Here is a 27,079-nt window from a genome sequence, read left to right as displayed (position 1 = left end):
TTTAGAAAAAATCTAGTTTTCGTTTTCAATGTTGAAATTGTATTAAATGAATAATTAACAAATAAAAAAAATTAACGATGGTATTCAAGTTCTGTTCAACAAGTTCTGTTCAACAAGCAAACCTAGCATTCGCTAACCGTAATCTTTTTGGTTAGTTTTGCCAAGGTGTAGATTCACAGATGCGGAGAAATATTAAAATGAATGAAGTCTTGTCTTAAAATTCTGTTAATTACGATAGTACGAACAATAAAAGCTGGCCAGATGAATTGAAATGAAACAATTTTCGGATCGACTAACGCTGCTAAACAGCTATATTTCGAGATTGATACAAAACCAACACTCCTACAATTTTAATGTAGACTTCTCATTGTTTCCGCTTCAAATGATTGCGTGATTCATTGTTTTATTGAAGCATCATTCATTTCTGTTACATGATTTGCATTCTGTAGTACTTTCGGTTCGTAATGTTCCACTTTCTTAACGTTTTCTAACACGTTTCTTAACGTTCTAGCACACCTTCTTTCCGCGCTCTCTCTCTCTCTCTCTCTCTCTCTCTCTCTCTCTCTCTCTCTCTCTCTCTCTCTGTGTCTCTTGTGAGGGAATCCATCGTAAGTACTCTCATTTTTCATTTCACTAACAATGCATTCTTTTGCACTGGCGAGAAGATTTATAATAGCTTCCACTCCACTTTCTTTCGGCAAGTGTTCAGGCATAACAACATTGGACAAGTAATAATCAATGCTTTCCATAACAATTAATATTAAATAAATCATTATTATTTTTTTCAAATTTCGAATACACAATCGCTTCAATGTTGCACAACGATCTGTACGCATTGATGGTATGGTATGGTATGTGCTCTGCTTTGTATTGTGTCTTTTAAGATTTGATCTCGCACCATGGACAACGAAAAAAGTGGAAATTTACCACAATCTCTTCAACTCCATTTGCGTCTGCGCGGGCGCGATGTATTACATTTGTGACTTCAAAAAAGCTACAAGCATAATCGTACAAAAATACACAGTCTTCATCCATGCTAGCGATTAGTTTCCGTACCTTTTCTGCATTTCCGCATATTTTCAATAAGTATATAATAAATGATACAAGATTTGCTTAGTTGCCTGTGTACTGGGGTGTTTATATTCTTACTGGGATACAGTGCACATCAAAATTGATCGAATTCAATATGTTAGTTTAGCATGCGTCAGTGATGATCATTAGTAGGGATATTATGCATTGATTTAGTATATATATTGCAAAATAGAGTTATTTTGTAGCTATGAAATGCAATTATTATTAATATGCCACGATCACCTTCTAAATGTTGTTTACGCACATCATACTATAATTATTATTACTATATACCATATTTAAATTTATCTCAAACGCTCATCACGCACATCAAAACCGAACTAAAATGTGTGGAAAGGGGAAAGTGGTTGCATTATGTACGAGCAACCAGTGTGATGTTTACAGTTGCGATTTTTTTTTGTCATAAAAATTGTTGTTGATAAATTGTGAGTTTCATCATCTATGCGCTTAACATGTTCTTCTTTTCAGTAGTATTGGATTGGTCCATTGCGTGCAAACAGGACATTACATAGGGTTGTACATTGGATTCAAGCGGTAGGATAATTGCATAAATCGGCGAAAGAGAAGCAGATTTGTAAAGATTTCTTTTCAATTAGTTCAAGCATAATATATATATGCACTTTACTGAGTACGCATGTACGCACGTATGTATATGAACAAAGTTAAAAGCCTGAGATACACTAGTCTATCAAATGAATGGTTTTTAGTAAAGGTCTAAGAGCTGATACAATGGTAACAATTATTCAGCGACCCGTTTTAAACGAATCCCATTTTGCACAGTTGATTGCTAAATAACCTTTCATGTAACAGTGTACTACAGGAAAATAAATTCATTATATAGAGGAAAACATGCAACAATGACATTCGTTTGAAAATAAAAATAGTCAATACAGTGGTCAGTATGCGATATCGAAACGTAGCCACACCATAGACGATGCTTATCACACGTGTGTTTGTAAGGGTTACAAAGGAAAATTGTCCACTAGTGCTACATTTCTTAAAATTAGGCAATCAATATTTTAAAGTTTTTCGCCGTGCAAACAGCGCACAGCTCCGTTTGCTACAATGTTAACGTTCGTTTTATTCGTCTCAACATTTTACATTTTAAAAGATAGTCTCAACATTTTACCACATCCCTGACCGATGCAGAAATGCATGTAAAGTTTTATGATACGTTAGTGAAACGGACAGACTAAATTAGTAAAATAAAGTATCGTAATTACATAAATGAGTTAAAACCTATATTCTCAATCATGGTACTTGTAGGAGACACAATAACAGTTGTACGAAATAAATAATACATTTTATAGGGATAAGTATAGCACAAACCAAACGATCATTGTTTTTCGCAAATAATGATCACGTTTATACACGACCTATTGTAGTTGTTGCAATTGATGTAAAAAGTCAAAACGAGTGATGATTATCTTTCAAATATAATATATGGCCAAAATATTATAGTTTAGATACAGATTTTTTAAGATTTGTTGCTTAAATTTTTTACTCTCTTGTATTAATAATTGCAGCTCATACGAAGTAGACTCATTAAACTGCTTACAGTGAGTGAATATATTGTTCTACTAGTAAACGTAATGGATTTCACATTTCAGTTGTATATCCGTAGCATAAAATATGTCCATAATTATTCATGTCGCTAACTACAAACAGTGAGGAAAAGGGGAAAAGGTAACAATTATCTTAATTTTAGTGGACTTTTGGATTGGTTTGATAAGTGCCGGTATTAATTAATTCCATTTATATAGTTAAGCATATTGCAGCCACGTACAAGCATCGCACCTCCAGTGGCAGCTATTAGTCATTGCTCGTTTATGCGCTTTTTCCCACCACCTCCAGAGTAGTTTAATATGAATGCTTTTTTTTTATTTTTAGATTCAAATACGGGTGCCTTTGAGATAGAAGTTGGTTTAGTGATTTATTACATTATAGATAAATACAGAAAATTGCTGTACGATCTAAACGATTAATCGAAGTTGATTACGAGGAAAGTTCCATCGATAGTGTTTCATTCATCAATTAATTTAAGGTACAGAAACATCACCTTTCAGTTCAACTGTTGACGCGATTATAAAATTGCAAAAGACTATCAAAAGATTAGTTCATGTAAGTAATTTGGCGTCTGCGTTAAAAGTTGTAGCATGCTATCGTACTCGTGGCGGTAGTAACGAAACTTTTTTCTTTTACTCTATTTAGTATGAAAAGAAGACGATCAGAAAATATGATGTGTCCCTTCATATGATGTTTATAGTGTAATTTTTTCTGTATAAGCTACGTGCAGTTTAACAACATTCGTAAAACAGTTTCAAAACATGTGTGTGTGTGGGTGGCTTTTTTTGTTATGGCGGCAACAATACACCCCTTTTAAAAGCTTACTTGTTTCAGTACATAAGAAGTGAAAACACTATTTAATATTTGAATATCATGTTTAACTAATCTTAGATAGTACAATGAATAAACAACTCAATCTAATCGCATCCAATTACAATTCTTCTAATTCATTGAATTTGCATTAGTTCAAATTCAAAACATTTGTTATTTTAACTATTTTCCCTGTAAGAGCTTTTCGTACTAACGCATATTTCGATAACCAACGTTATAAGTAGGCAAAATACAAAATCTAATATCGTAGAACGTAAATAAAATGAATTGAAACCGATCTATATTGATGGAAATTTACTGTTGAACTACACATTGTGTTCCTATATGTATGTCTGTTGACGTTTAACGTATTACAGTCTATTTAAACATTGATTCTTTTGAACAAGCTACTACTATGACACGAATACTAACATAAAAAACCTATTTGTTGTGTGTGACACTTCAACATTTTAAACCTGTCCGTACTCAATAGTAACACATACATAGATTGTCGTTTGCTGATTAATTATACATCAACTACGATCTGTATAAATGAAACAAAAAATATGAAATATGAAGGGTGGTAACGATAGTTAACATAGGTCTCATATACTGGGAACAGTTAAAAGGGGGAACAGTTAATGTGCATCAATAAAAGATAAATCGGCAATAAGCCATACTGTTGTTAAAAAGATTAACGAAATATGCTATTCGTATGCTGATTTTCATTTCACTTTGTTGCATGATATCATTACTGAATTTCCTTCATTTACTCTTCCATTCGTTAAACTGCATTCGGATACATTGGTTGTGGCTTTTGCGTGGTTGTTATAATGCTTGTTATTAATTAACTAATATCACATTGTAGAGTAGAAGATATATTTCCACAGATAACTATCAGTTGCTCTTTTCAACTTCCCAACTAGTTTGAATTCATTACACTGTTTCGTTCATTAGGTAGCGCAACCACGCTCCTTTTGATTCATTTTGAAAATATATTCATGAGCGCATGATGCTGCATTATTGCCTGAATAGATGTAAAATGATTGGAAAATTGTAGTTTTCTTTTCTTCTGTACTTTTAAAATGTGTGTTATGTTATGCTGTCGATATTATTTAGTATTTCTAAATTATGTGGCATGGGTGTTACTTTTATGAGAAGAATGTTTTGATTTTTTAAGAGTTTTAGGAATCTGTAGATCCATGTTTGAATGCTTATTTTATGTGCGTTAGATAACAATGAATTTTACAAACTGTAACTCATAGTTTAGTGCTCAGTAGGTTGATTTATGTTTGGTAATAATTTTGTTTCCAATATAATACTAACATATGTGTGGTTAATTCTTAGGTCTCTTAGTACATTTCGACATATTAGTAAACAATTGTTACATAAAAGCAGTCACACAAACAAACTCTAGTCAAAATGAAAACATAACTGGTAAAACCCTCTTTTTTCTAGTTTTTTAAGCAATTATTACTTGTGTATTTAGTTGTAGGCGTTTTTATCATGCCGCTTATGCTTTGATTTGAATTGAAAACTCATCACCAAGATTACCCCTTTCTATTGCATTATTAAAAGCGAGAAGTGAATACTTGGCTTTTGAGACACCTTCTCATTGTTACTCAGCTTCCACATACTGACATGTTGTTCTTAATAGCTATTGGTTGCACTGCTTTATAAGAGTAGTTTTTGTTTGATCTGTTCCAGCTTGCAATTACTGGCCACAACAATTTGATTTCAGCATAAAAAAACATGCCAAACTCACTAATTCTCCATCAAACGTACATATTTCTTCATGCTGTTTCTTCAATGGCACGGTGCGTATTCTGGTGTTGCGTTTTGATAAGGTACCGTATCTGCTCGCCCCTGCACCACACAATACCCGGTCGAAACGTAGAATCCTGTGATTACCGCTTACAGTTGCTAATTAGTTCTTGCTAGCTATTGCCACCGGCATTGCTGAACATTCTTTCGCTGCGACCCGTTGTGCTTGCCGTAATGTGATTTTAATTTTGCGTTTTGGTACCAATGTTCCGATCCGGCGGTTTATAGAATTGTTGTACAAAATGTAACAAATCGTAAACCGCACCCGGCCCCTTTCCAGGCTTCATGCAGATGAAATCGTCTAAGCTGTGGGTGCTCGCTAAAAGGAGACAAAATTAAACATTAAAATTCAGAGCAAAATGTTACAAACATTTCAGTTGTGCAATAAATGATTAATGATATGAATGTAATAGTAAAAAAATATCTAGCCGAAGAAAACTAATTGCATACGATATTTGCATTTGTCATAAGCAGAATTATGAAACTATAATACAATTCCCATTGCAGGATATAATGCTTCAATTCCTTGCAAACAATTCAACCAAAAAAAAACCCTTTCCAGATCGCACTAATACAAAATGTACTCACCGCTTGTCTGTATTGGCGGGTAGGACGGCGGTGGTTTAATCCAGGATCCATCTGGTCTACGCATATGCCGTCGATCCGAGGAAAACTCAGCCAAGTATTTTTCTGCCGGAATCACTCTGAAAAAACTATTTCCCAAACACACAGAACATGCAAGTTAGATTAGTTACAAAACTGGTCCAAACCTAAACGTAGTTGATAACATCAACACGAATTACGTCTGAGACTCGCTAAAATTGATTAACGAACCAATAACAGTTCGTAGTTAGTGTGAGAGCGATAAAACCCTTCTTTGTGACGCTGTGATGAAGGGCCGATAATGACATCATTCGCTAAATAATGGTGAGTAAATGCTTACCGGTGATGCTCTGGCGTTAAGGCATAATCCGATCGGAACGTTTCAGTAACATATTTGTGAAAGTAGGTCGGGAACGGTAACGTTGTGTCTAGATCAAACACCAGACACCGGTTCGGTGACGGATTGTGCATGAAAAACACATGGTAGTCCCATATCACCAGCTTTTCATCGCCTCGACCTGCTTTCTGTCTCCATAAGGGTACAGTGCGCCGTTCGTTGGACACAAAAACAGCATAACATTTCGGAAGTTCCGAGGGATACGTTTTCTTCACTTGTTCACACAGCTTCCAGACATTCTCCTCGCTAGAATTGAAATGAAAAAAAGGAAGGCATTAATAGATGCGTATGTATTTGATTATTTATTTACTTGCTTACAAGGGTTCTCATGTAATCTGATAACGTTGATAAGATCTGATAACATTCAGTTTGTTTTTTTTTCATATTAAACCAAGATCTGCTGCTAAAACAATTTGCTTTATGGCATTACTTGCGAAGCAAACTGAAATGTTTGGAGACTCCTGCTCTAGATACTTGATTCTTAGCCCTATCCTACCTTGAAGAGTGAGAGAAACAGGAACACTTTTTAAATCTTCGTGTCACTGTATTTAGTATGTGATTGTATGGACGATTGATGAGCAAATTTTTTATTCTTCAAACCCATGACTCGAATCCATTTAACATTATTCATTCAAGTTCTTTCATTTTGTACTCATTTTACTAAACGTAAATAAGGTGTCCGGCCCGTGTTTTTATATACATTTTTTTGGGTTTTCTTGTCAACTCGACACTTTTTTGGAATTTTTATCTTTTATTTACACCGATACCGACGCCATCTGACGTCCGGTCTGACAATTTGTAAAAAAGGCCGTGAAATTGAAAATCAATTTTAGGATGCTCAGAATTGACTGACATGTACTGTATATGGTTAGAGCGCTATTAATTATTTTACCATACTAATACTTTAGCCATCTATTCTGCGATCGTTCAGTTATAATCCATGTTTTTCTTTCTTGTCATGAGTACAGGTGACCCCCGTGATACGACTGTATTTGGGACCGAAAAAATGCCCCAAGGTAAGGAGTAAGTCGAAAAAGACGTATGTCGAATATGTGTCAGTATAAAGTTTATAACCGAAGCTGAAGAGTCGAAATCTATGATATCGATAAACTTTTATTAAAAACAATGTTCGATAATTTTCAATTTGACTACAAAAGAAGTTTACAATATATAATAAATCTACCTAACTGTTGCTTTCGAAACGGTTTGAGCAAAAAGCTGTGATGTTTTTCTTTTTATATATTAACATAAATGTTTCGTAATGTTATTGTTTGCAGTTAATTGAAAGGATCGCTTTAAACAAATTGAAAAGTTCGTCCAATAAGATTAAACTAACTAATTTTATTCGATAAACAAAAAAACAAACTAGTGATTTGAAAATGAAGTTTATACAATTGGGCAGATTTTTTTAGCTTTGTAAATTGGCTGAACCTTATTCTATTTGGTGTAACGTCCTCTGCGAACATTCCGGTCTATTTGCTGAAATTTGCTAAATGTTTCATTTGTAACTAAATTTGTTTTAGCTATCTTTGCAAAAAGGGATTGATAATAACTGTTGTTTACTATTCTTAGTTTCGTTTGGAAATGTCAGCTTTTGGATCTTTGAATTCTATATATTTTAGTAATTTATTTAAAATGCATACTGTTGTTGTATTAAACACAACAAATATAGGCTGTGGAAAATATTTGCTAGTAACGGGTCCTGGTAAGTATCATCAGGATCTGCATAAAACACTCCATCTGCTCTCAGTAGCATTATTGCCACTACGCTTGCATCGTAAACCATGAAACTGTTCCTGCATCCAGTATTGGAAAGGCATATGAGATCCCATGAGTGCATCCGTACACTCGTAAAACCATTCTTATTAAATCGCTTTACGTAGATGCTTCCGATTGCAATGGGATTTGAATAGGGCAAATCATACAACCTTCACCTAACTTAGAATGCAAGATTTATTGTGTGAATTTGTGTAACTTATCTTTAAAAAGTATGCATTTAGCTGAGAACAAGTCACTAAGAACATGCACCATCATAATCGCAAAACACATCTAAAAGTTGCCAAACTATATCCGCTTTCTGTTAACATGACTTTTTGAATATTTACTATGGGTGAAAAATGAAATTTTATGGTCATATTTATACTTAATTCCCGACCGGTGAGGGTTCGATTACATCTCATTTAGGATTTTTATTCTTCAATTTCGGAATTTAAAAAAAAAAACAAACATTCTATTAGTAATTGCAATCAATCTTGCTGTGAAAAAATGGTAAATATCGCGATGGTAAGAGAGTATAATACATTAATCTGGAATATATTTGATATGAGTGATAATTTAAAGAATTAAGAATAAATAAAATGAGATATAAAATGAGATAAAATGAAATCAGCATGTGCATGAGAGAAATAAATTCAGAAAATCTATGAGATGTTGTGACCATTCAAAGGCTTCAGAAAGTGTAGAAAGTTCTGCTTTGAGATAGTCTATTCAGCATGTATTTGATTAGTGACCCCAGAAAAAGCATGTCATGAGGTTGTTTGTTTAAATTGATTAAAACAAAATGTCATATGATATACCGGTAAAATCATTCAACAATGGATACCACATTTTCAATCAAGTATGTCCGGAATAAGGCAAAATATACAGGAAGCAAATATCCTGGGAAGCAAATGTCTGTTGATACATGATATAGCCGATGCCGTAACAATGACAATCTAAATCAGTAAATACCACTTATTATCTTATTATGCTTATTTGTTATACCACTTGAACTTTTATTGATAAGGTGATCAATCTTCCGCGAAAACCATAGTAACAAAAAAAGAGAGAGTTTTAAACCGCAAGCAGGGAGTTCGTATGTACATCCATCCAGAGCTTTTTCACGTCCCCAATGTATTCGGATGGATTCAAACCATTTGGACAAAACACAACCTTCTGCGAAGGTAAATTATCTCAAATCATATTCTTTACCAAAATCCTTTTTGTTTCCTTTTGTATGTTGATTCAAAATCAAATTTTAACATTTAAAATACATCTGTGAACATTCCGATACTGCCGATCCGATCGGATGAATCCGGTAGTAAATCAAACGTTTCATAATGAATTTGTCTGGCAATGATGTAAGAAAATGAATAAATCCATTCATTTATAAACTATGACCGAGGTTTTACATGTCTTTATGTAAATCAACAGAATGAATAGAACCAATGTACTGTCGTATGTGATAATATAAATAAATAAAACTAAGTGCAGCATAAACAGAAACGACGACACTTGTTGTGCTTTTAAGTTACACTTCAAAACACTTAATAATATGCTGTATTACATAGCATGTTAATGGTTATAGCTTGTAGCTCGATTCACTGTTACAAAGCAAAATGATTGTCCCACTGAGATAATGTACGTATAAGGTGGCGATGTTTTGGATATACACAGGAGACTGTTGCCCACACAATTTACCATGAGGCTGTACGGCTATTAAGGCATCATTCAGCTATAACAAGAAGAGATAAAACACTTAGGAATACTGTCATCAAAGTGCTTGTAACAAGGTCGTAACGATATGTCTGTCAACAAACACGTAACTGTGTTTCATAATTTCTTGTTTATACATCATTTTACAATAATAATCTCACAATGTACTAAAATTAACTTCAACCAATACAAAATTATAGCTCTGTGCAATGTACTCATTCGAGTGTTGCTATCTCCAAAAGCATCATACGACATACTTTTTGAGCAATCAGTGCAATAACATGGTATAACTGTTCAAAATTTACTTCATATTGTATGAACATTCAGTATCTAATTATAAAGAAGCCACCACCGTACGCGGTGAATTGAATTGGGGGATGTGTCTTAAATTTTTACATCACTAGCTTGTCCTTGTACGCCTTATTTTTACGTTTTCTAAGGAAAGTGGTTCAGGAGGAAGACTATTTAGCGGAAAGTCGCTACCAGCCGTAAGTTGTTTTTGTATGCCAAGTAACGCTTCATAACCGGGTTAAGAGTAAGCTCTGCCGCTGACTGGTCTGTTTATCGTTTCCATTAGAGGAGAAAATAAGATTGCTCACTGATTAACTTTTGGTTGCCTGTTATTTACTTATGTCATTTTAGTTATGTTGCATGCGTCGTACTCGACGTTCATGCCCAGCAAAGCAAACCATCGAATGTAAAAATAACCGTTCACACGTTCCAGTCCTGTTATGACTATGAAACTTACTTCTGAGGCGCTGCTACCAACTGCTAATATTTCATAGCTATTTTATAGCAATACGATTTGTATTTAAGCTCCAGCAAATATGTTCCATTAGAATTGTTGATTGCTGGGAACAGAACATAACAAATGTTCAAATAATTGAAAAACATATGTTGATGTAACTAAAAAAAAATATAATAGTCTTGAATAGACAAATATCTCGGGAATCTCCTCGATATAATACAAATTTAATTTTCAATCATCATACATAACTTTTTTATGTTTGGCGTAACGATATCCGCGGTCATGGCGGCCTTTACAGACTATCGAAACTTATCAGTACCACGCAGCCGAATAGTCAGTCTTTTCTTCAGGATATCGGTCCACATGAGGCGTGAAGAGTAGGGAGGAAAAATGTTATTCCAACACAGCAATAGTAGTTTTTGCAGAAAATTTTTCAAATAGCATCGTTGTGTACTTCTATTTAATAGTGAATGATGAGAAAGGTAGAAGTAATAACTTACCAAATAATTTAATCTTGAAACCCAATGCTATCTTATGCCGCTTTCATGCAATACCACTTCATGACGTTCAATTTGAGAACCGTGCCTTACACCATTTTCAATGCAAATTAGATGTCATGTTTGATTTATCGAAGAATCTACAACCACAGAATAATCATCTAGTGTAACGTGAGAGAAACATTATAACATCATTTTGGAGGTATTGTAACATACCAAAAGTCCAAACTACTATGTAAAAAAGTGTATCAAAAAGGCTGAAAACTGTTGAAGAGTTTATTTAATTTCTGTTCTGTTCGTTATCCATGTACATTGAAAACACAATTTGACTCGAGAGGGCTTTATAGTCTAGTGATTAATAAACACTAAACACTAATTCTTCCATATGTTTTTTAGATTTAGAGGATATTTTAATTTGCAAAAGGACAGCAACATCAACAGGATGCTTTGGCAATTCAATACCAGAAACGCTCGTCCCACTAAAAGCATGATTGGAATTTATCCGCTAATGGAAAAATAATTAGTTATATTTTTGGGGGATCCCACTTCCTTCGTTCGGCATTTGAAATCATCTCATTTTTCATGTTGCGAACCTCCATGACCCGGGTAAGAGCAATCATTTCGATCTACTCGTTGATTTAAAATATATACCTGTGTTTTGCTGTGATTCCGTTACGATAAATATAATCGATTTTCAGTAAACCATTTATTACCACGGTATCAGAATACAATCCCAATAAACCCCACAAAAATTATACTTTCGCGTTGCACTGTTAAACCGTCTCCATAAGCAGTGCGATGACGAAAAAACTAATCATAATAAAAATAAATATGCTTTTCTTTGTGTAGACCACCGGTTTCCAATCGCGAGGCAATTTTTCATTAAACTTTCTCAAAATGCAATGGGTCAAGACTTAAAAAGTAAGATTTAAGTGGGTTGTTTAAAAAGTAAGATCCTTAAAATGATAACTCATTTAATATTCAACTGAAGTTGAATATTGTAGAAAGTCATTGAAACTAAAAATTGCAGAAAAAAAACTTCCTAATAAATTCAAAATGATTTAAAAATGTGTTTTATTTCTTGTTTTCAGGAGGGACGGCTTTGTAGTTTCTAAATGAAACAAAAATGTGAAACAGGATAAACAAAAGTCATGTTCAACACTCCCCTTCTCCACACAATTGGAAAAATTATGAAAGAAAGAAATTATGTCGTGCTTTAGATGTTGAAAATCATTTCAAAGACTAATATTTCGCTAAAATTAGTTTCAAACCAAATCATAAGCAATAACATTACAATAGAAAAAAACGACTGAGGTCGTATTACTGTAAAATAGAATTAAAATTATAAATATTAAAGTATCAACGTTGATATTTCGCGGTATAAAGGGCTTCAATTACGTTTGAGCTTAGTATTTAATTTAACCTACGTATTATCTTATTTATCTAATAAGCAGATATTTCCAATATTTAATGTATCTATGCAAAAGCTTCAAACGATCCCTTCGGAAATAATAGTATTAGAAGAAACAGTTTGGCTTATACTTCTTCTTTTTCTTTATTATATTTTATTTTATTTTTTTTCTTTGACACAACAAACGTTTGCTGGCACAACAACCGTTGACGCCTGCCTGTATCCACTACTAAAGTGGATTTGTCTTTCAGTGACTTATTGTTACCATAGCAGGATAGTCAATCCTACGTATGGGGGCACGGTCTATTCGTGGCTTGAACCCATGACGGGCATGTTGTTAAGTCGTTCGAGTTGACGACTGTACCACCAGTCCGGCCCAGTATACTTCTTACAAACTGATGTTGATAAAATATGACGTAACTTCTAAAGTTGCCCAAAGGGCGTCCTGATTTTTGCTGAAGCTGTATAATAAGTTAGTTTACTAGGAAAAACTTTAATATACATAACTCTCAGATTTTTAACATGTTAAAGACATGACATTTAACATGTTTTATTTAGTTTTAATTTTCTTGTTATAGTTATTGCCATAACTTTCTTGGAAATTAAGTAATTTTTTAAATAAGGCATTCATTTAAATGTGATTAGATAACCTTTCTAAAACACTGTTAATTCTGACAATCAAAGTATTACTTTATTTAAATATTGTCGTTGAAAGATGCCTTTACCTAAATGTGAATAATTTGAAACATTTTTCATATTTGAAAATTTATTCCTAATGATTCACGTGGTGTAGAAGTCTAATTGTTTACCTTTCTTAATGTGATAGTATTTACTTAAAAGCAAAAATACTCTGGGCATTGAACTCGAAACCTTAAACAAATCCTTTTCATCCCAGTCTGCTTCCAGTGTGCATTGTGATCACAGGTACACAATACAATACATTTAAAATCATTTTTTATATTTATATCATAGAAAATGAAGGTGCAAAAATTTGTGACAGTTTTTCATCTTGACGCCGCTGGTTACCTACACATACTATATTGCCTAATGGCACGCACATTTCGGCTAGATGATGATTGCTTACACGAAACGCAGGCATTAAAAAAGTATAAGAAAAATATGAAAAAGAAAAAGAAATAAACCCAGTTTTCAACATAAGGTTTGATAAGGGTACAAGGTCATAGAACTGGAGGGAAAAGTTTAGTTGGTCCTATTCTACGTAAAATCACACTCAAATTCGATTTGAATATAGCAGTCAATCACACTACTTTATCCTATAACTTGATATTAATATTTTGTTCTATTATAACTACATGTTATATTAGAATTGTAATTTTGACATTTACTTTACAGGGTTTTCCAAGTCAGTTTGGAATGTAAACGTTGTTATTCACCGCATGCAAAATGTTGAACCACATCGATCTGACATTTCCATCATAATAATTTTTAATTTCGTCAGAATGATTTTCAACACGACTCACACTGGATTGAGTTTGACAGTTCTTTATTATGTTTGAAAATAATGTGTTGAAACTTAAATTTCATGTTGAAGCAAATACACCATTTGAAATTGTCAACGACCATACCGTGTTGAAAACACCAGTTCTCGTCCGATCACCATTTGATAGCTCTTGAAAAATATATTCGATGGGGTAAATAATTATGTGCACATTTAAAAGTGACTTGGAAAACCATTTACATTTTTCTTATTGAGAAAGAACGGTTTAGCAAGCTTACGTTGATTAGCAAAACTATTCTCCTTTATAAATGTATGTATAATTTTAAAATTACTAATTCATAAATAATGAACATTTTAAATTTTTACTCACTAAAATTTATAGAGCAAGGGTTCCTAGGTAGACTAAATTGAATAATATATGCTTAACGCGGTTCCGTGGAACAGTCGTCAACTCGTACGACGTTACGCCATATAGAAGAAGAAGAAGAAGAAGAAGAAGATGCTTATGTAACGAACGACGACTTATTTCACACGTGAAAACCTGAAATACGTGAAACAACAGCTTGATTTACTAGTGTCAAGATGAAGATGGCTTTTCGGTATCCACAAAAGAGCAAAACATTTCATTAGGCCTCGTTTCTTTCACTCGTTTCCAATTCACAATGCAGCTGGGTTTCGCGGGTTAGACATACATATCTTTTTGCTTTTTTTTGCTTTTTTTTTTAGAATTTAAGGATGTATTCAAATAAATTCCATACGCATTTTGAGTATCGCACAGAATCTGATTAATCGTTTGAGTGCTATTTTACACGCGTAACTAGGTTAAATATGTAGTTGTGACTCTCCTTCTTCGTGAGAAATATTTTTTCTACAACATTCCTTTCTGCTTTATTGCCATCACTTCAACATCAAAAGTATTATCGCTTCTTTACATCGGCTAAATTTCCGTTAAATTACTACCGTTGTAGTATTTATAATCTCGCTAAAAAGTGTATTAAAACCAATTTATTCGGCAAACCTTTAAATGAATGTTGTGTTTCTGCTCACTCACTGATAAAATTTGTAAACAATAACAAACTTATAGTCGATAAAGTTTCATAAACATCTGGAAGCCAAAGAAACAGGCAAGAAACATTAAGCTCCTTTTTGTGCTGATGCAATGGTGCTCTAAATGTAGATTAACCTTTTCCACAGGCAGTACAAAACAACCAAAACCACAGGCAAAATTCAAACAGTGATGGGGCCGCCTGGTTGTGCTGGTGATAAACCTTCGTATCTGCCAGGACTTGTAAACAAGTACAGCAGGGCCAAGTGAGGAAAATAGTAGAAAGCATCGCGCCTTTGATCGTCTGGCATCTTGAGGTGGATGACGGCAAGATAAACAGGTCAGATCGAAAGCTTTTCAGCAAATCCTATCCTAAATGGCGGTGCTGGCCCAGTAGCGGCTTAACTTGTCGCATTATTAGCGATGTACAGGGAAGGGTAGCGAAGGTCACTTGGAATGAATATAGCAGCGAAAGGCACCTTCTATAATGTTTTCAGTCTAGTTACATTGGAAAGCTCCATTAGTATTAACCGTATGATACACACATCTATAAAAGTAAGCTAAAGAGGAATCACCACTTCAATGACTCTTGGAAACAAACCAATAAGATAGGCTCGAACTTTGGAGAAATAAAAAAGCCTTTTTGTGTTTATGTGATAACAATTTAATGTAGAATGGCTTCTTTTTCCAAATTAATACTCTTACAGGGTTTCCCACGATTTATTGGTCAGTTCCCATGATTTTTTGGTGCGTTCCCACGATTTTTTGGTCGTATCCCATAGATTTTTGGTTTTTTCCCATAATTTATTGGTATTTTCCGATTGGATATCAATACAATTGCACCAAAAAATTCTGGGAAACGACCAAAAAATCGTGGGAACGCACCAAACAAACATGGGAACCCACCAAAAATTGATGGGAACCAACCAATAAATCGTGGGAAACCCTGTAAAGCAATATGGCGATCATTCCGAAAAGACGCTTTAGTGAGTAGTGTTGTAATACTAGAAATTGTATAGTTGTGTTTGACATTTCAACGATTTTCAAACGAAAGGTATTTTTAACATTCTTCTTCTTCTTTGGCACAACAACCGTTGTCGGTCAAGGCCTGCCTTTACCCACTAGTGAAGGTGAGCTTGGCTTTCAGTGACTTATTGTTACCATAGCAGGATAGTCAGTCCTACGTATGGGGACACGGTCTATTTGGGGCTTGAACCCATGACGGGCATGTTTTTAAGTCGTACAAGTTGACGACTGTACCACGAGACCGGCAACTTTATGTTAAGAAATTTACTTATATTTAATAGCATTTCCAGAATTTATTTAGTTATTTCCAACATCAGGTTAAGAAACTGCATCTTAACATGATCTAATCGACGTTTGACAAAGTTCTACAAAATGTATTAAAATCTTGGCATGAATAATATTAAACAAAATTGGAATCATTTTTTAAAAAAGAAGTTAGAGGAGGAGAACAGATAAAAACAAATAAATAAATAGATAAATAATTAAATGTTTAAAAAACAATGGCTGTTTTATTATCATCTAGACCGTCCCCCCATTTTTATATTTGATCGATTATGCGGTTACCACATGCTTACGTCTTGACATTATTTATTTGAAATTAAAAAAAAATCATAAAGCAAACAAATAAGTTAAATCAATTTGTTTAACGCATGAATGCTGCATCAAGTTGACATTCAAACAGTCTAGTGAAACTTTTTAAAGGAAAGCGCACGAGGAATGTTCTTACGGTAGAGTTTGCACATGATTTCCATAATTTTCCAGGAACTAGCCGTAGAGGTGGTTACCATTTCCATTGTATGAAGGTAGAACAGCGGACTGTACGACGGCAGGCAGTCAAAAGGAAATCTCGCTTTTTTCCATTTCAATCTACTCAGACCTTACAATATATGTTCTTCTACACATTGCCATGGTTTTCCATTTTTCAAATTACCATCCTGGTGAGGAAACCACTCAAAAGGAACTAAATTATGGGTATGTGACTAGTAACGTTGCGACGGAACGGGAAGCATACAAAGTTGATCCGATGTATATCAGCGGGTCACCAGTCGCCGGACGCCATCAAATTGGCACCGTACTGGTGAAACAATGCTGGCCTCGGCAATGGCATCAAACGCGCTTGCAATGGCAGGCAAACATACGGCCTCTGGATTATACTACTAGCGTGCTAAGCTCTACATTAAAAATCGTGCGTGCATCAACCTGTGTCCGTTAGTCGCCTGATAGACGAAGGCGGCGCGAAGTTGAGGGCAACATGCTGGAAGGTTGGTGCCTGTAAGCTGGAAGGTTGGTGCTTGTAAGCTCGCAAAAAGGCTGTGAAGTGGTCATTATTATGGGTTAGCATGCGATGCGCATAAAAATCCATCCCCCAGTATTTCCTTCGCTGACATCTCATTCGTTTCACTACTCCTGGCAAATATGTAAAATCCCTTGAGATAGATTTCCCTTGATGTGCGCTTGCTTAAATTTTGTTCTTTTTACACTTCTTTCCTCTCGAAAGTAACTCGTTTAGCAACACAACACAAAACACATTTAGGGCCAGTTTTAGAGGACTCATTCGTCAGATTGTAACATGTCAGTTATGCAGCTTATTTCAGAGAGAAAAGTAACGCAAACGGCAATCTTACAATTATGTTAACCTTTGAAAATAAACTTTCAGATCCGATTTTGATAACTGCATGAAGTTAGTTTAATGAAATGTTTGTCTTTTAGTAGCTATGGTCATGGCAAATATTTCACTGTACTATACTCAGATTGATCTTATACATATCTAAAAGGATAATGGGTCACGTAAATGACGAAAACTATTACGAAAGCTTTTCAAAAAAGACGTAAATATGTTTGCTTTTGTGTGATACGTTTTGTTACTGACTCATTCAAATTAATAGTACAAATTTATTAAAGCCTTCATAAAAATATATTAGAAAATACAGACAATTATACAACTTTTTTCTTTTACAAATTTGATTTAAAATATTATAATATCCCTTACTCATGTTAAAGATAAAAATATATACAAAATGTAAAAAACCTTGTTATTCAAAATTCATTTCAGGATTATTCCAGGATTTTTTAGAAAACCAAATCAGGTATTCAGTATTTTATCTACAATCATCAAACAATTCAATTTTATTCACGATAAAGATTGTCAGATAAATTCATATTTACTAGCAGTACAACCTTTGTGGGAACTCGTAAAGTATATGGAAATAATAATATGCACGGTAAAACATACGTAAAGGGAGAAGATACTTTGTTTGAACGCATATATGTGTGATAATTTAAAATGATCTCCCACGTGAAAATCTAAAACGAGTTTGGACATGCGTGGCTCAAGAAGGCGAATAGTATAATGCCACAAAAAAAAAATACAATGCTGTAATTTTATGTACACTCTCAATTATACGTAAAATTTATCATTATTGCTACTTTACTAGAACATTGAACCTCAACGAAATTGCGATTACTGTACAACCATACTCTGTATTTGCGCAATGAGTAGAACGTGTTAGAATAATCAACATGGGACCGTTAGCATAGTAAATTGCACCGAGGCACTATGACATGTAATGCACACACGCACGATTACACATTAATCCATTGTAGGCCTTGGAGCAAGGATAAAGCTAGACGGAGAACATCACAACATTATTCAAAGGCCACAGCGCAAATGGACCGATGGACATTCCCATTCCCAATGTTTTCATTTTTCGTACCACTGACTATATACAGTGAACCTACTGATAATGTTTGGCGCCAAGATGCCTTTGCTTTCTACTCAGATAATAACGGTGGGTCGGGACAGACAAGACCTAAGATGTTATTCACCGCAGGTCGAAACGAGCGTGAAACGTTTTCCCAAAATGTCATGTTTTTGGCACTCCCTTCGGTACCTTATGTTGAAATATGCTTGACCTTACTTCTGCCGAACGAACCATTTTGAGAATGTTGAAGCACGTTGCGTACTTGCCATCATAGGCGGTACTTTTTTGCCTTGGATGACGATGAAAAAGTCAACTATGAATAGAAGCATAAAACTCAGGCACAGAAACACCGTTGAGAACAAGGAAAAGAGGAATCATCCATACCATACAAAGGAAAACGGGAAAATCGCGATGGACGAGAAAAAGCAGCATTCAAGGGACGCAGCAGCAATTTCATTCTTACTGGAGCAAAATTGTTGGCCAGTTTGATGACGATTGGACAGAATAAATAAAAATTGTATAAACATTCTTATGGCGCACTCTTAATTCAACCACCCAGGAATGTTCCTGCCATCCCTATCATCAATGATACGTCCGCTTTCGCCCTGATGAAATTACGTGGCTGTAATGGAAATGAAGTTAATAGGTATGATGTGCACCGGACCGCACAATCCATCCATTTCAAATTATTCCGTTACGTTGCACAAAAATTATATGATTAAAAATCTTATACTTTTCAACCGAATGATCCAGCATAAAGGACGCCTCGTATTTCACGTGAAACATGTGCCAGCTAGCAGTTTTTTTGTTTTTTTTTTCAGTCCAATTTTATTATTTTTATTAGTCTTCAAGTATTTCAAAGGGAATGGGTTTTTAGATTATCCCTATCCTGTGTCGTATTTTAGTTATGATTTAACTTCCTGTTACGAGTTACAATCCCAATTCATAAGTCATTAATTTAAATTTATTAATAATTACATTTCATACCCGAGAAACATTATCAATAAGGACCGCAAGTAAACAAAGTGTGTCGGACTTTTGCGTAAGTTGTAAATTGCATTTGTGCCTATAGTGGATATCAAATATATTCGAATCTTATATTATAAAACCAAGCATATTAAGCGAAAGAGAATATTTATAACCATATTCTAATAATGGAATAATGGGTATTATTTTTGTTTCTACGATCTTTTTTCAATCAGCTTCTGCTGGGAATGCGCCATTGACAGGATAATAAGATTGTTATCCGTTCAATAACTGCAATCTGTCCAAGTTCTCTTTTGAACCAGAATTAAAAAATAGTTTCAAGGTCGACAAGGATTCGATTTCAAGATCGGTTTCAGGAATGGTTTGAGTATGGTATCAGTTCCACGAACGGTATAGGTTATTGATGAGTCCTAGAACCGGTATGGGTACTGAATAATTTCCAGTACAGGTACAGGTTCAATATCAATTCCAGAATTAATATAGGTTTAGGACTTGTTTCAGGATGGGTATTGATTTTGAAACAATTCCTGAAATGATATGGATTAGAAATCAGTACCTAGACTGATAAAGATTCAGAATTAGTTCCATAACTGGAATAAGTTTCGGATTAATTCCAGGATTAATATGCTTCCGGGATTTATAGCATGTTGTTAAATCGTGCGAGATGACGACTATACCACAGAACCGGCCCTATACCGACAACAAATCGAAGCTAAGCGAACGCTAAAAGGTCACTCTTTCGTCAATACCCGCGAAAAATGACGGATGTCTTCAAATAATAATAATTTGTAGAGTAATTTGCCAATTGTTGCACACTTAAGGGAATACCCAACGTGTTTTATATGTTTGAGATGGATAAACCACAATATTCATTCTATGTGGTTTTAGTATACATCATTATTGTTTAAAAAAAATATTATGTACATTTTTTAGGTAGATGAACACGATGAATAATGGCAGGAAATACTGATTTTTATTAATTAATTAATTTATCTATTTGTATCCAGATTTGTCTTGCTTGATTTCGCTGAGACTACTTAATTATAATATTAATTCTACCCTATCTCTATCGGGTTGTGCCGTCACCAAAGTTAAAAATTATTATTTTAATTACTATTATTATTATTATTTATTTAAATTTGTTGGCCTCTAGGGTTTTACAAATATGTTCTTATAATCTAGGGAAACATAAGGGATGAGGATTCACGAAGACGAGAGCGGAATTGGGAAACTGGGACGTTGAAGTCGAATAGGAGATATGAATCGTTGAAGGCAGAAAGAGCGCGCAAGAAAGGGTCATTCTGGCCATGACGAGTTTGGTGGGAAGGAATAAGGAGCGGGGGTCGGTCACGTAGACGACGTGAGGGGGCATAGATAGGAATCGAGGATAGGAGGGCGGGAACATCCAAGTCATTGGAAAGAAAGCAAGTTTCATTTGAAAGTATCAGTAGTTATGTTAAAGTCGAAATGCTCAGACCATATATTAAATTGCCGAGCCATGGCAAGGATCGGTTCATTAGCTACATGTAGTGTCCGTCTAGTCTCGTTTTGCAATAATTTTCTGGAACGGAGTGGCTTCAAAGGTGCGTAAAAATATTTTTTTCTAGTAAAGGAAGTGCATCAAATTCATTCTTTTAAAGTTTTACCACAAAAACACTTTGGCTTACTCTGAAGCGGTGTTAAAGTGTTTGTAACCCCAATAGAAGGCGTCAAGAACGATAACTATGCATATTGTTGAATCCCTCGAAGGACCGCCTTTTATAGCAAGCCTGGTAAATTTCCGTTGAATACGTTCAATTCTGTTGATCGCTGAGACACAATGTGGGAAGCAAACCACGGAGCAGCACTCCACGCATGATCGTACCCGTAAACAACGATTTCAGACATAAGGGGTCATTACATCCACGGGTTTGTCTGATAATGAAACCTAATAGTTTAGGCGCCTTACTCAACGTGTTGTCAATTTGTACGTAAAAATTCAAACACTCGTCTAAGGTAACTTCTAAGTCGGAAGCTTCTTGACGACGGGATAGTAAACAACCGTTCATTAAATATTTATAAATAACAGGATTCTTAAGTATATGGGACGATACAATAAAATACTCCTCAATGGCAAGTTCCATGTCGTTAGAAAGGCACCAGGTACTGAAGTAGTTAATAAAATCTTGAAGCAAGAGACAATCGTCATGGGTTTTGACAGGTATGAATATCTTCACATCATCTGGGTACATTATTCTCTGTTCAATATCTCTGTTCAAAAATCTAAATTTTACACACTCAAAATTCTATTATTGCACATTTTATATCAAAATTTTGGCAAGCTTTTCAACACACTGAAATAGTCAAAAAGCGACCTGAAATGGGTATTTTCAATCTAGTAGTGTTCAGGACAATACGAAACGCTGCTACAATGCACGCTTGTCTTTGGTTTAAACCAGAATTCCGCAAAATACAGCGATTATCCGTATGCGTACCTCCGTATGTAAGGTTCCACTTAAATGAGTCTCCTGTATAGGTTGGCATGTCTGTGTAGGACATTACGCCAAATAGAAGAAGAATATGCATAATGTGTGTCACCAAACCTTCTGTTTTTTTCTCTCCATATTTTAAATAGTGAAGTAGAGCTTCCCATTTTTTGTTACACTTTTTGTTACAAATGTTACCATGCTTACAATTAGAATGTTACATCCACCACAGCGAAATTTTTAGTAGAGCAAAAGAAAGCCTAAAGATGATGCTTCAAAATGACTGGGTGTGTTTCGTTCCACCACAGTTAAATAAGTTTTCGACGACACCTATACTAAAAGTGAACTTATTAAATAGTCGATGATTAATTTTAAATATATCGAGATAAATTATTGGTTAGTAAATTGTAGCTACTTTAGTAAATGAAGACACAAACAAAAGACTCAAGTCCATGAAGCAAACGGATCAACTTGGGGGTTTCAATTGTTTAGTTACGATTGAACGAAGTTCAGATAGGCGTCAGTATTTCAGTTGGAAGTCAAATGTTTACTTTTAGTTGAACAATGTTCAAAACCAACTTAAATTGTTTATTTTGGCACGAAAACGGTGCGTAAAACAGACTGCTTACTTGCAAGACTTGCAAAAGTGTTATTTGTCAGTAAATTTGAGAGAAAGAAAAATTTCTGTTGTTACGTTTACAACATGTGTAGTTTATATGTTTTATACGAGCATAAATAACGTTAAAAGTGTAATAACAGACGACCAATAAATGTAAACTTACGATATATGCCACGGTTTACCAAGTGTTTCATCAAAAGCCAATTACACTATGAGTTGATCACAATAAAAAAGAACATCAATAATAGAAGAAAACGAACAGTATAAAGAATTCGATAGTGATTATATTTTTAACTATCACAACAACAAATTAAACATACAGTTTTCCATAATGGCGTAATATAGACGATTCATTCAAACAACTTTTTATTTTTAAATAACAATGAATGTGAAGCATCGTCAAGATTAACACGGAGAAGGTAGAAACTTTTCAGATTCTACACAGGATGCGTACAGTCAAATTCCACGCATTTTTTCGAAAAGCATTTTTCAGATCATGTGTGAAATGTGGGACCAAGCATAGCGGTCTGCGAACATACAGGCTGGGATAGCATTTAACCTCAACCTTCGTTTATTTCAGTATCATTTCCGCCGTTCGCATCCTCCGTCTAAAGGAAGTTGCTCTTTTCGTTAGCCAATTATGCTCTTTTCTAACCGAATTCCAAAAACTTAAAAAATATGATCCTCCACCAAACACCAGGCGGCTCCGTTCGCGTACACATTTCAGGCGCTTGCTCCGCTTGCTGATACCCACATTCGCTTCGTAAACGGCAAGATAAACAGAAGCATTCTTTGTCAAATGAAGCTGGTCGAAAATGTTGTATACCGTACAAAGGTGCGTAGACCGTGAAATACTGAAGACCTTCCCCAGTTGGTGGCAGTGAGTGCGTGTATATGTTTATCCACGCTCAACGGGGCGAAAGGAAAACATAAATTGATGTTAAAAAGATTGATTGAGTGCCCGGGACTTTGAAGCAATAGCAGGTGTGTAGGTACTAGAAACAACAGAATTGGGTGAATGTTGTGTCACGCTAACGTAAAGCTTCATCATCTCTCGCTCTCATTCTCTCTTTAACTATGCGCCACTTAATGTGGTAGCAATTTACTAGCTGTTTAATACCGATCTAGTTCTTTCAAGAATTCTGGATAAATTATTTTAAAAAACTAATTCAGTTTACTTACCAGTAGCAAGAAACGTACGAGCAGTCGTTGATGTTTGAAAACAGCATAAAGTTAGCATCGTTTGTCGACATTTTCGCCGCTCCACACGTCTACTACTCTTTAGCTCCTGTTTTCCACGCTCTCGGCCTACTTCTGAGTGTGTATGTGTGTGCTTTTGCCACCGCTCTTCGCAGATTTTTCCTCGTGACACCACAACACTTCAATGGAGCGGGCGTCCAAGGGAGAGAAATAGCAGATGTTGCAGATTTTCCTCTCGCAACACGAGCCAAATTGCCGGGATACGGAGAGCAGCAAACGTTGTTATTATTGCTGAACACTTTTCCCCGTGCTGCTACAGAAGCAGTTGTTGCTGCTGGAATTATATTTGCTGTTCGCGCTTCAGTTGCCTCCACACTCTGGAGCGTTTTTCTCGCTTCGACCACCGTACCAACGCCCTAGCACTCAGTTTCCTTCTTTCACACCAGCTCGATCACCCAACGGCAAACGGCACAGAACACACCCGCAGACCACACTTGCTCACTCACTCGTACGATCTCACAGCCGGAGTCGGATTCTCTCGCAGGACATCTACCAGACAAGCAACGCTACACTCTACTTCACACTGGAACGATTGCTTGCTCGGTGCGTTTGGCAAATATTTGAAAAATATTCACTTTTTCACCGTCTGCCTTACCGTGCTCACGCTAGGCGTGAGGGTACTTTGATGGATTACTGTTGTTTGACTTTTATTGATATTGCTCTGGGGGTGTATATTTTCAATTTAACTAGCACGTTCGATATTTTAACGATTAGAATAGACCCTGCTTCCTCAAACACGCAAACACTTATCTAGCTCGAAGACAGCACGTACCACACACACACACACATAAATCAGTCTGATAAATTTACTAGCCTTTAAGAGAAGCTGCTAACTGTCGTAATAATTCACTTGCAAATATTCGCCACAGCGTATAATCGATGCCTCGGACGCAAAAAGGAGGCTGCGGAATCTACAGCAGAGATGTGCGTGTACGCAAGTGTATGAGAGCTTCAAACAAAGGGTCGCTCTGATCTCGAAACAAACGCACGATACGCAGATACGGATGTTGCTGAACAGTAAGTAGGAGGTTATTTCGAAATGAAGATTTGCTGCTTTCGGCCGAGAAGATGCGTTTTTGTTGCCTATTGGGTTGCAAAGTTTTGGATGGTTCTGGAAAGTCTGGAAGGGCTGGCAGGATGTCGGGAGGAAACCAGGGAAATATATTCCTATCTAACCGTTCCTACAACTTTCGGACTGATGTCATCGTTTTCCCTACGTTATCACTGTACGAAAATTTGCACTCGTGTACAATTGCAATCCATTCTCAACGCGGGAGACTGCCACATTTGGAAAGTGAGTAGCCACTATCGACGGGATATATCGTCGCTATCGCACTGCCGATGATGTATGATGGTGCATAACTGCGGTTAGGCCCCGACAGGGTGGCTTTAGCTAGGGGTGGGTTTTCTGGAAGGGATGCGCACGACCTCAAACGGTACTACACATACCCATGACACGAATAGGCCGGACGTAAAGGATATCGCGATAAGACCACAAAGCACGGATAACGTTCTCGCACTGGCACGTTGCTGCAGGTTTTACCTATCTTAAGGGCTTGGTACTCTCTTGTTTTGCCAAACTGCAAGCTGTAGGTTGAGTTTTCCTTTACTCTCGCGGGAAAATCGTTTTATGCACGAAGAGAGCTCTCCGAGCACGTTAGTCAACAAATAACAAGTTCCGAACGTTGCTGCGGAAACTGTCGCAAGTAAGCACGGGTTACACACAACACAAACTAGTCATACATGTTGTAAAGAAACGTAATCAACATCTTTGCAACTTGGCGTGTACCGACTGTTCTAGATCTGAATTAATCTAACTGATTAGGCGATTTTTTTTTGTTACAGAACCTGTGACCTATGATGCAGACGGAAATATTAAAGGCAAAAATAAAGAGGTGAATGAGGCCAATCGGCTCAAAGTCTCTATAAAAAAAAGAAAAAAAAAGGCAAAAATGTCTATGTAAAATTACGTATCTAGCCACTCTTTTCGTTTAAACAAATGAGAAGATTAAGAGTACAAATTGTCCCGGGTTCCGCTGTGAATGCGTTCCGCATAACTCAATCAAATATCACAATTTTCTGTCAAAATATTGTTTTAAACAGGTATTTTTAAATAAATGGAGAAACTTTATACACCCAATTACTGATTTAATACGATACGTGGAAAAAGTTTATATTATACAGCCATTCCAAGGATGTCCAAACTTGATATTTTTTATATCGCTTTATACCTCTCTATCTCTTTCTATTTCTTTCTTCATCTCGCGCTCTTTTTCCCTCTCTCTCTCTCTCTCTCTCTCTCTCTCTCTCTTTCTTTCTCTATTTCTCCATCTATCTCATTCTCTATCTCTCCATCTATCTTTTTCTCTCTCTTCTACCTACCGATAACGTAAAAAACAATGTGATCACTCTGGGTCCAGCATGAGTATCTTCGCAAAGGCGCTCCATTGTACAAGTTGTATACAAGATATTAGTGCGGACCGAGTAGAAACTACGTATATCGAGTTTCCGCGTTGGTCAAATTTGGCAGTTTCTGGCAGCTAATTTTTTTTGAGATTTTGCTTCAAGTTGTAGTCATTAATTGAATTATTTGATATAGCTCAAACTGAAGAGAACATTTTTGTGTATTTTTAAATGATTTTTTAAACTCGTAAAGCAGGAAGTTTATTTTTCATTTGAAAATTGATGTGTAACAGTACGAACTGCTCAAAGAACTGTCAAATGCACCGAGAAAACAGCTGAGACAGTAACTGACAGCATGCTTTGACATCGACTGACAGCATTTTCGGTGAGAGAAATCTCCTTGGCATGCAAAGAACGTGAGAAATTTGCAGTTTAAGGTGGACGATCAGTTATAGTTAGTCTTTTTGCAGTCAAATAAGCACATAAATATTGATAAATCGCAGAAGAATCTTTTTTGACTACATTTTAACGATTTTTTTTTCCACATCGTTCCAAAAGTCTCATATCGGTGTCTTTCGGAGCTTCTACACACACCGGCGTGAGAAACCAGTTATCAATTCTGTCACAGCCATCTCTCACCTTCAGTCTCGGTGTATGTAGAAACGCTCTAACAGTTACCGCGTATCTCGGG

The 27,079-nt window shown here is 35.6% G+C and overlaps 1 protein-coding gene across 1 annotated transcript; it reads right to left on the bottom strand.

Moving 5' to 3' along the window:
• Window positions 1–361: 361 nt before the first annotated feature.
• Window positions 362–25,688, bottom strand: LOC1275093 (protein N-terminal glutamine amidohydrolase). The gene is made up of 4 exons (XM_314323.4): window positions 23,908–25,688; window positions 6,236–6,538; window positions 5,881–6,005; window positions 362–5,611 (listed from the first exon to the last, which is right to left on the bottom strand). Exons 1-4 carry the CDS (start codon window positions 23,976–23,978, stop codon window positions 5,475–5,477), a joined length of 636 nt encoding a protein of 211 aa, XP_314323.3. The 5' UTR covers window positions 23,979–25,688; the 3' UTR covers window positions 362–5,474.
• Between the last annotated feature and the right edge of the window lie 1,391 nt (window positions 25,689–27,079).

This window comes from Anopheles gambiae, chromosome 2 (assembly GCF_943734735.2).
Source record: "Anopheles gambiae chromosome 2, idAnoGambNW_F1_1, whole genome shotgun sequence".
Lineage (NCBI taxonomy): Eukaryota > Metazoa > Arthropoda > Insecta > Diptera > Culicidae > Anopheles > Anopheles gambiae.
The sequence above is the reverse complement of the archived record's forward strand: the minus strand, read 5'-3'. Positions and strand labels throughout refer to the sequence as shown.

Bases quoted from the DNA above. Each gene is read 5' to 3' on its own strand.
- LOC1275093 (XM_314323.4), bottom strand. From the start codon at position 23,978: ATGTCGACAAACGATGCTAACTTTATGCTGTTTTCAAACATCAACGAC. The intron at 6,539-23,907 runs GTAAGTAAACTG...TTTCAATTCTAG, and splicing joins TCGTACGTTTCTTGCTACTG to CGAGGAGAATGTCTGGAAGC. The intron at 5,612-5,880 runs GTGAGTACATTT...GTCTCCTTTTAG, and splicing joins CCCGCCAATACAGACAAGCG to CGAGCACCCACAGCTTAGAC.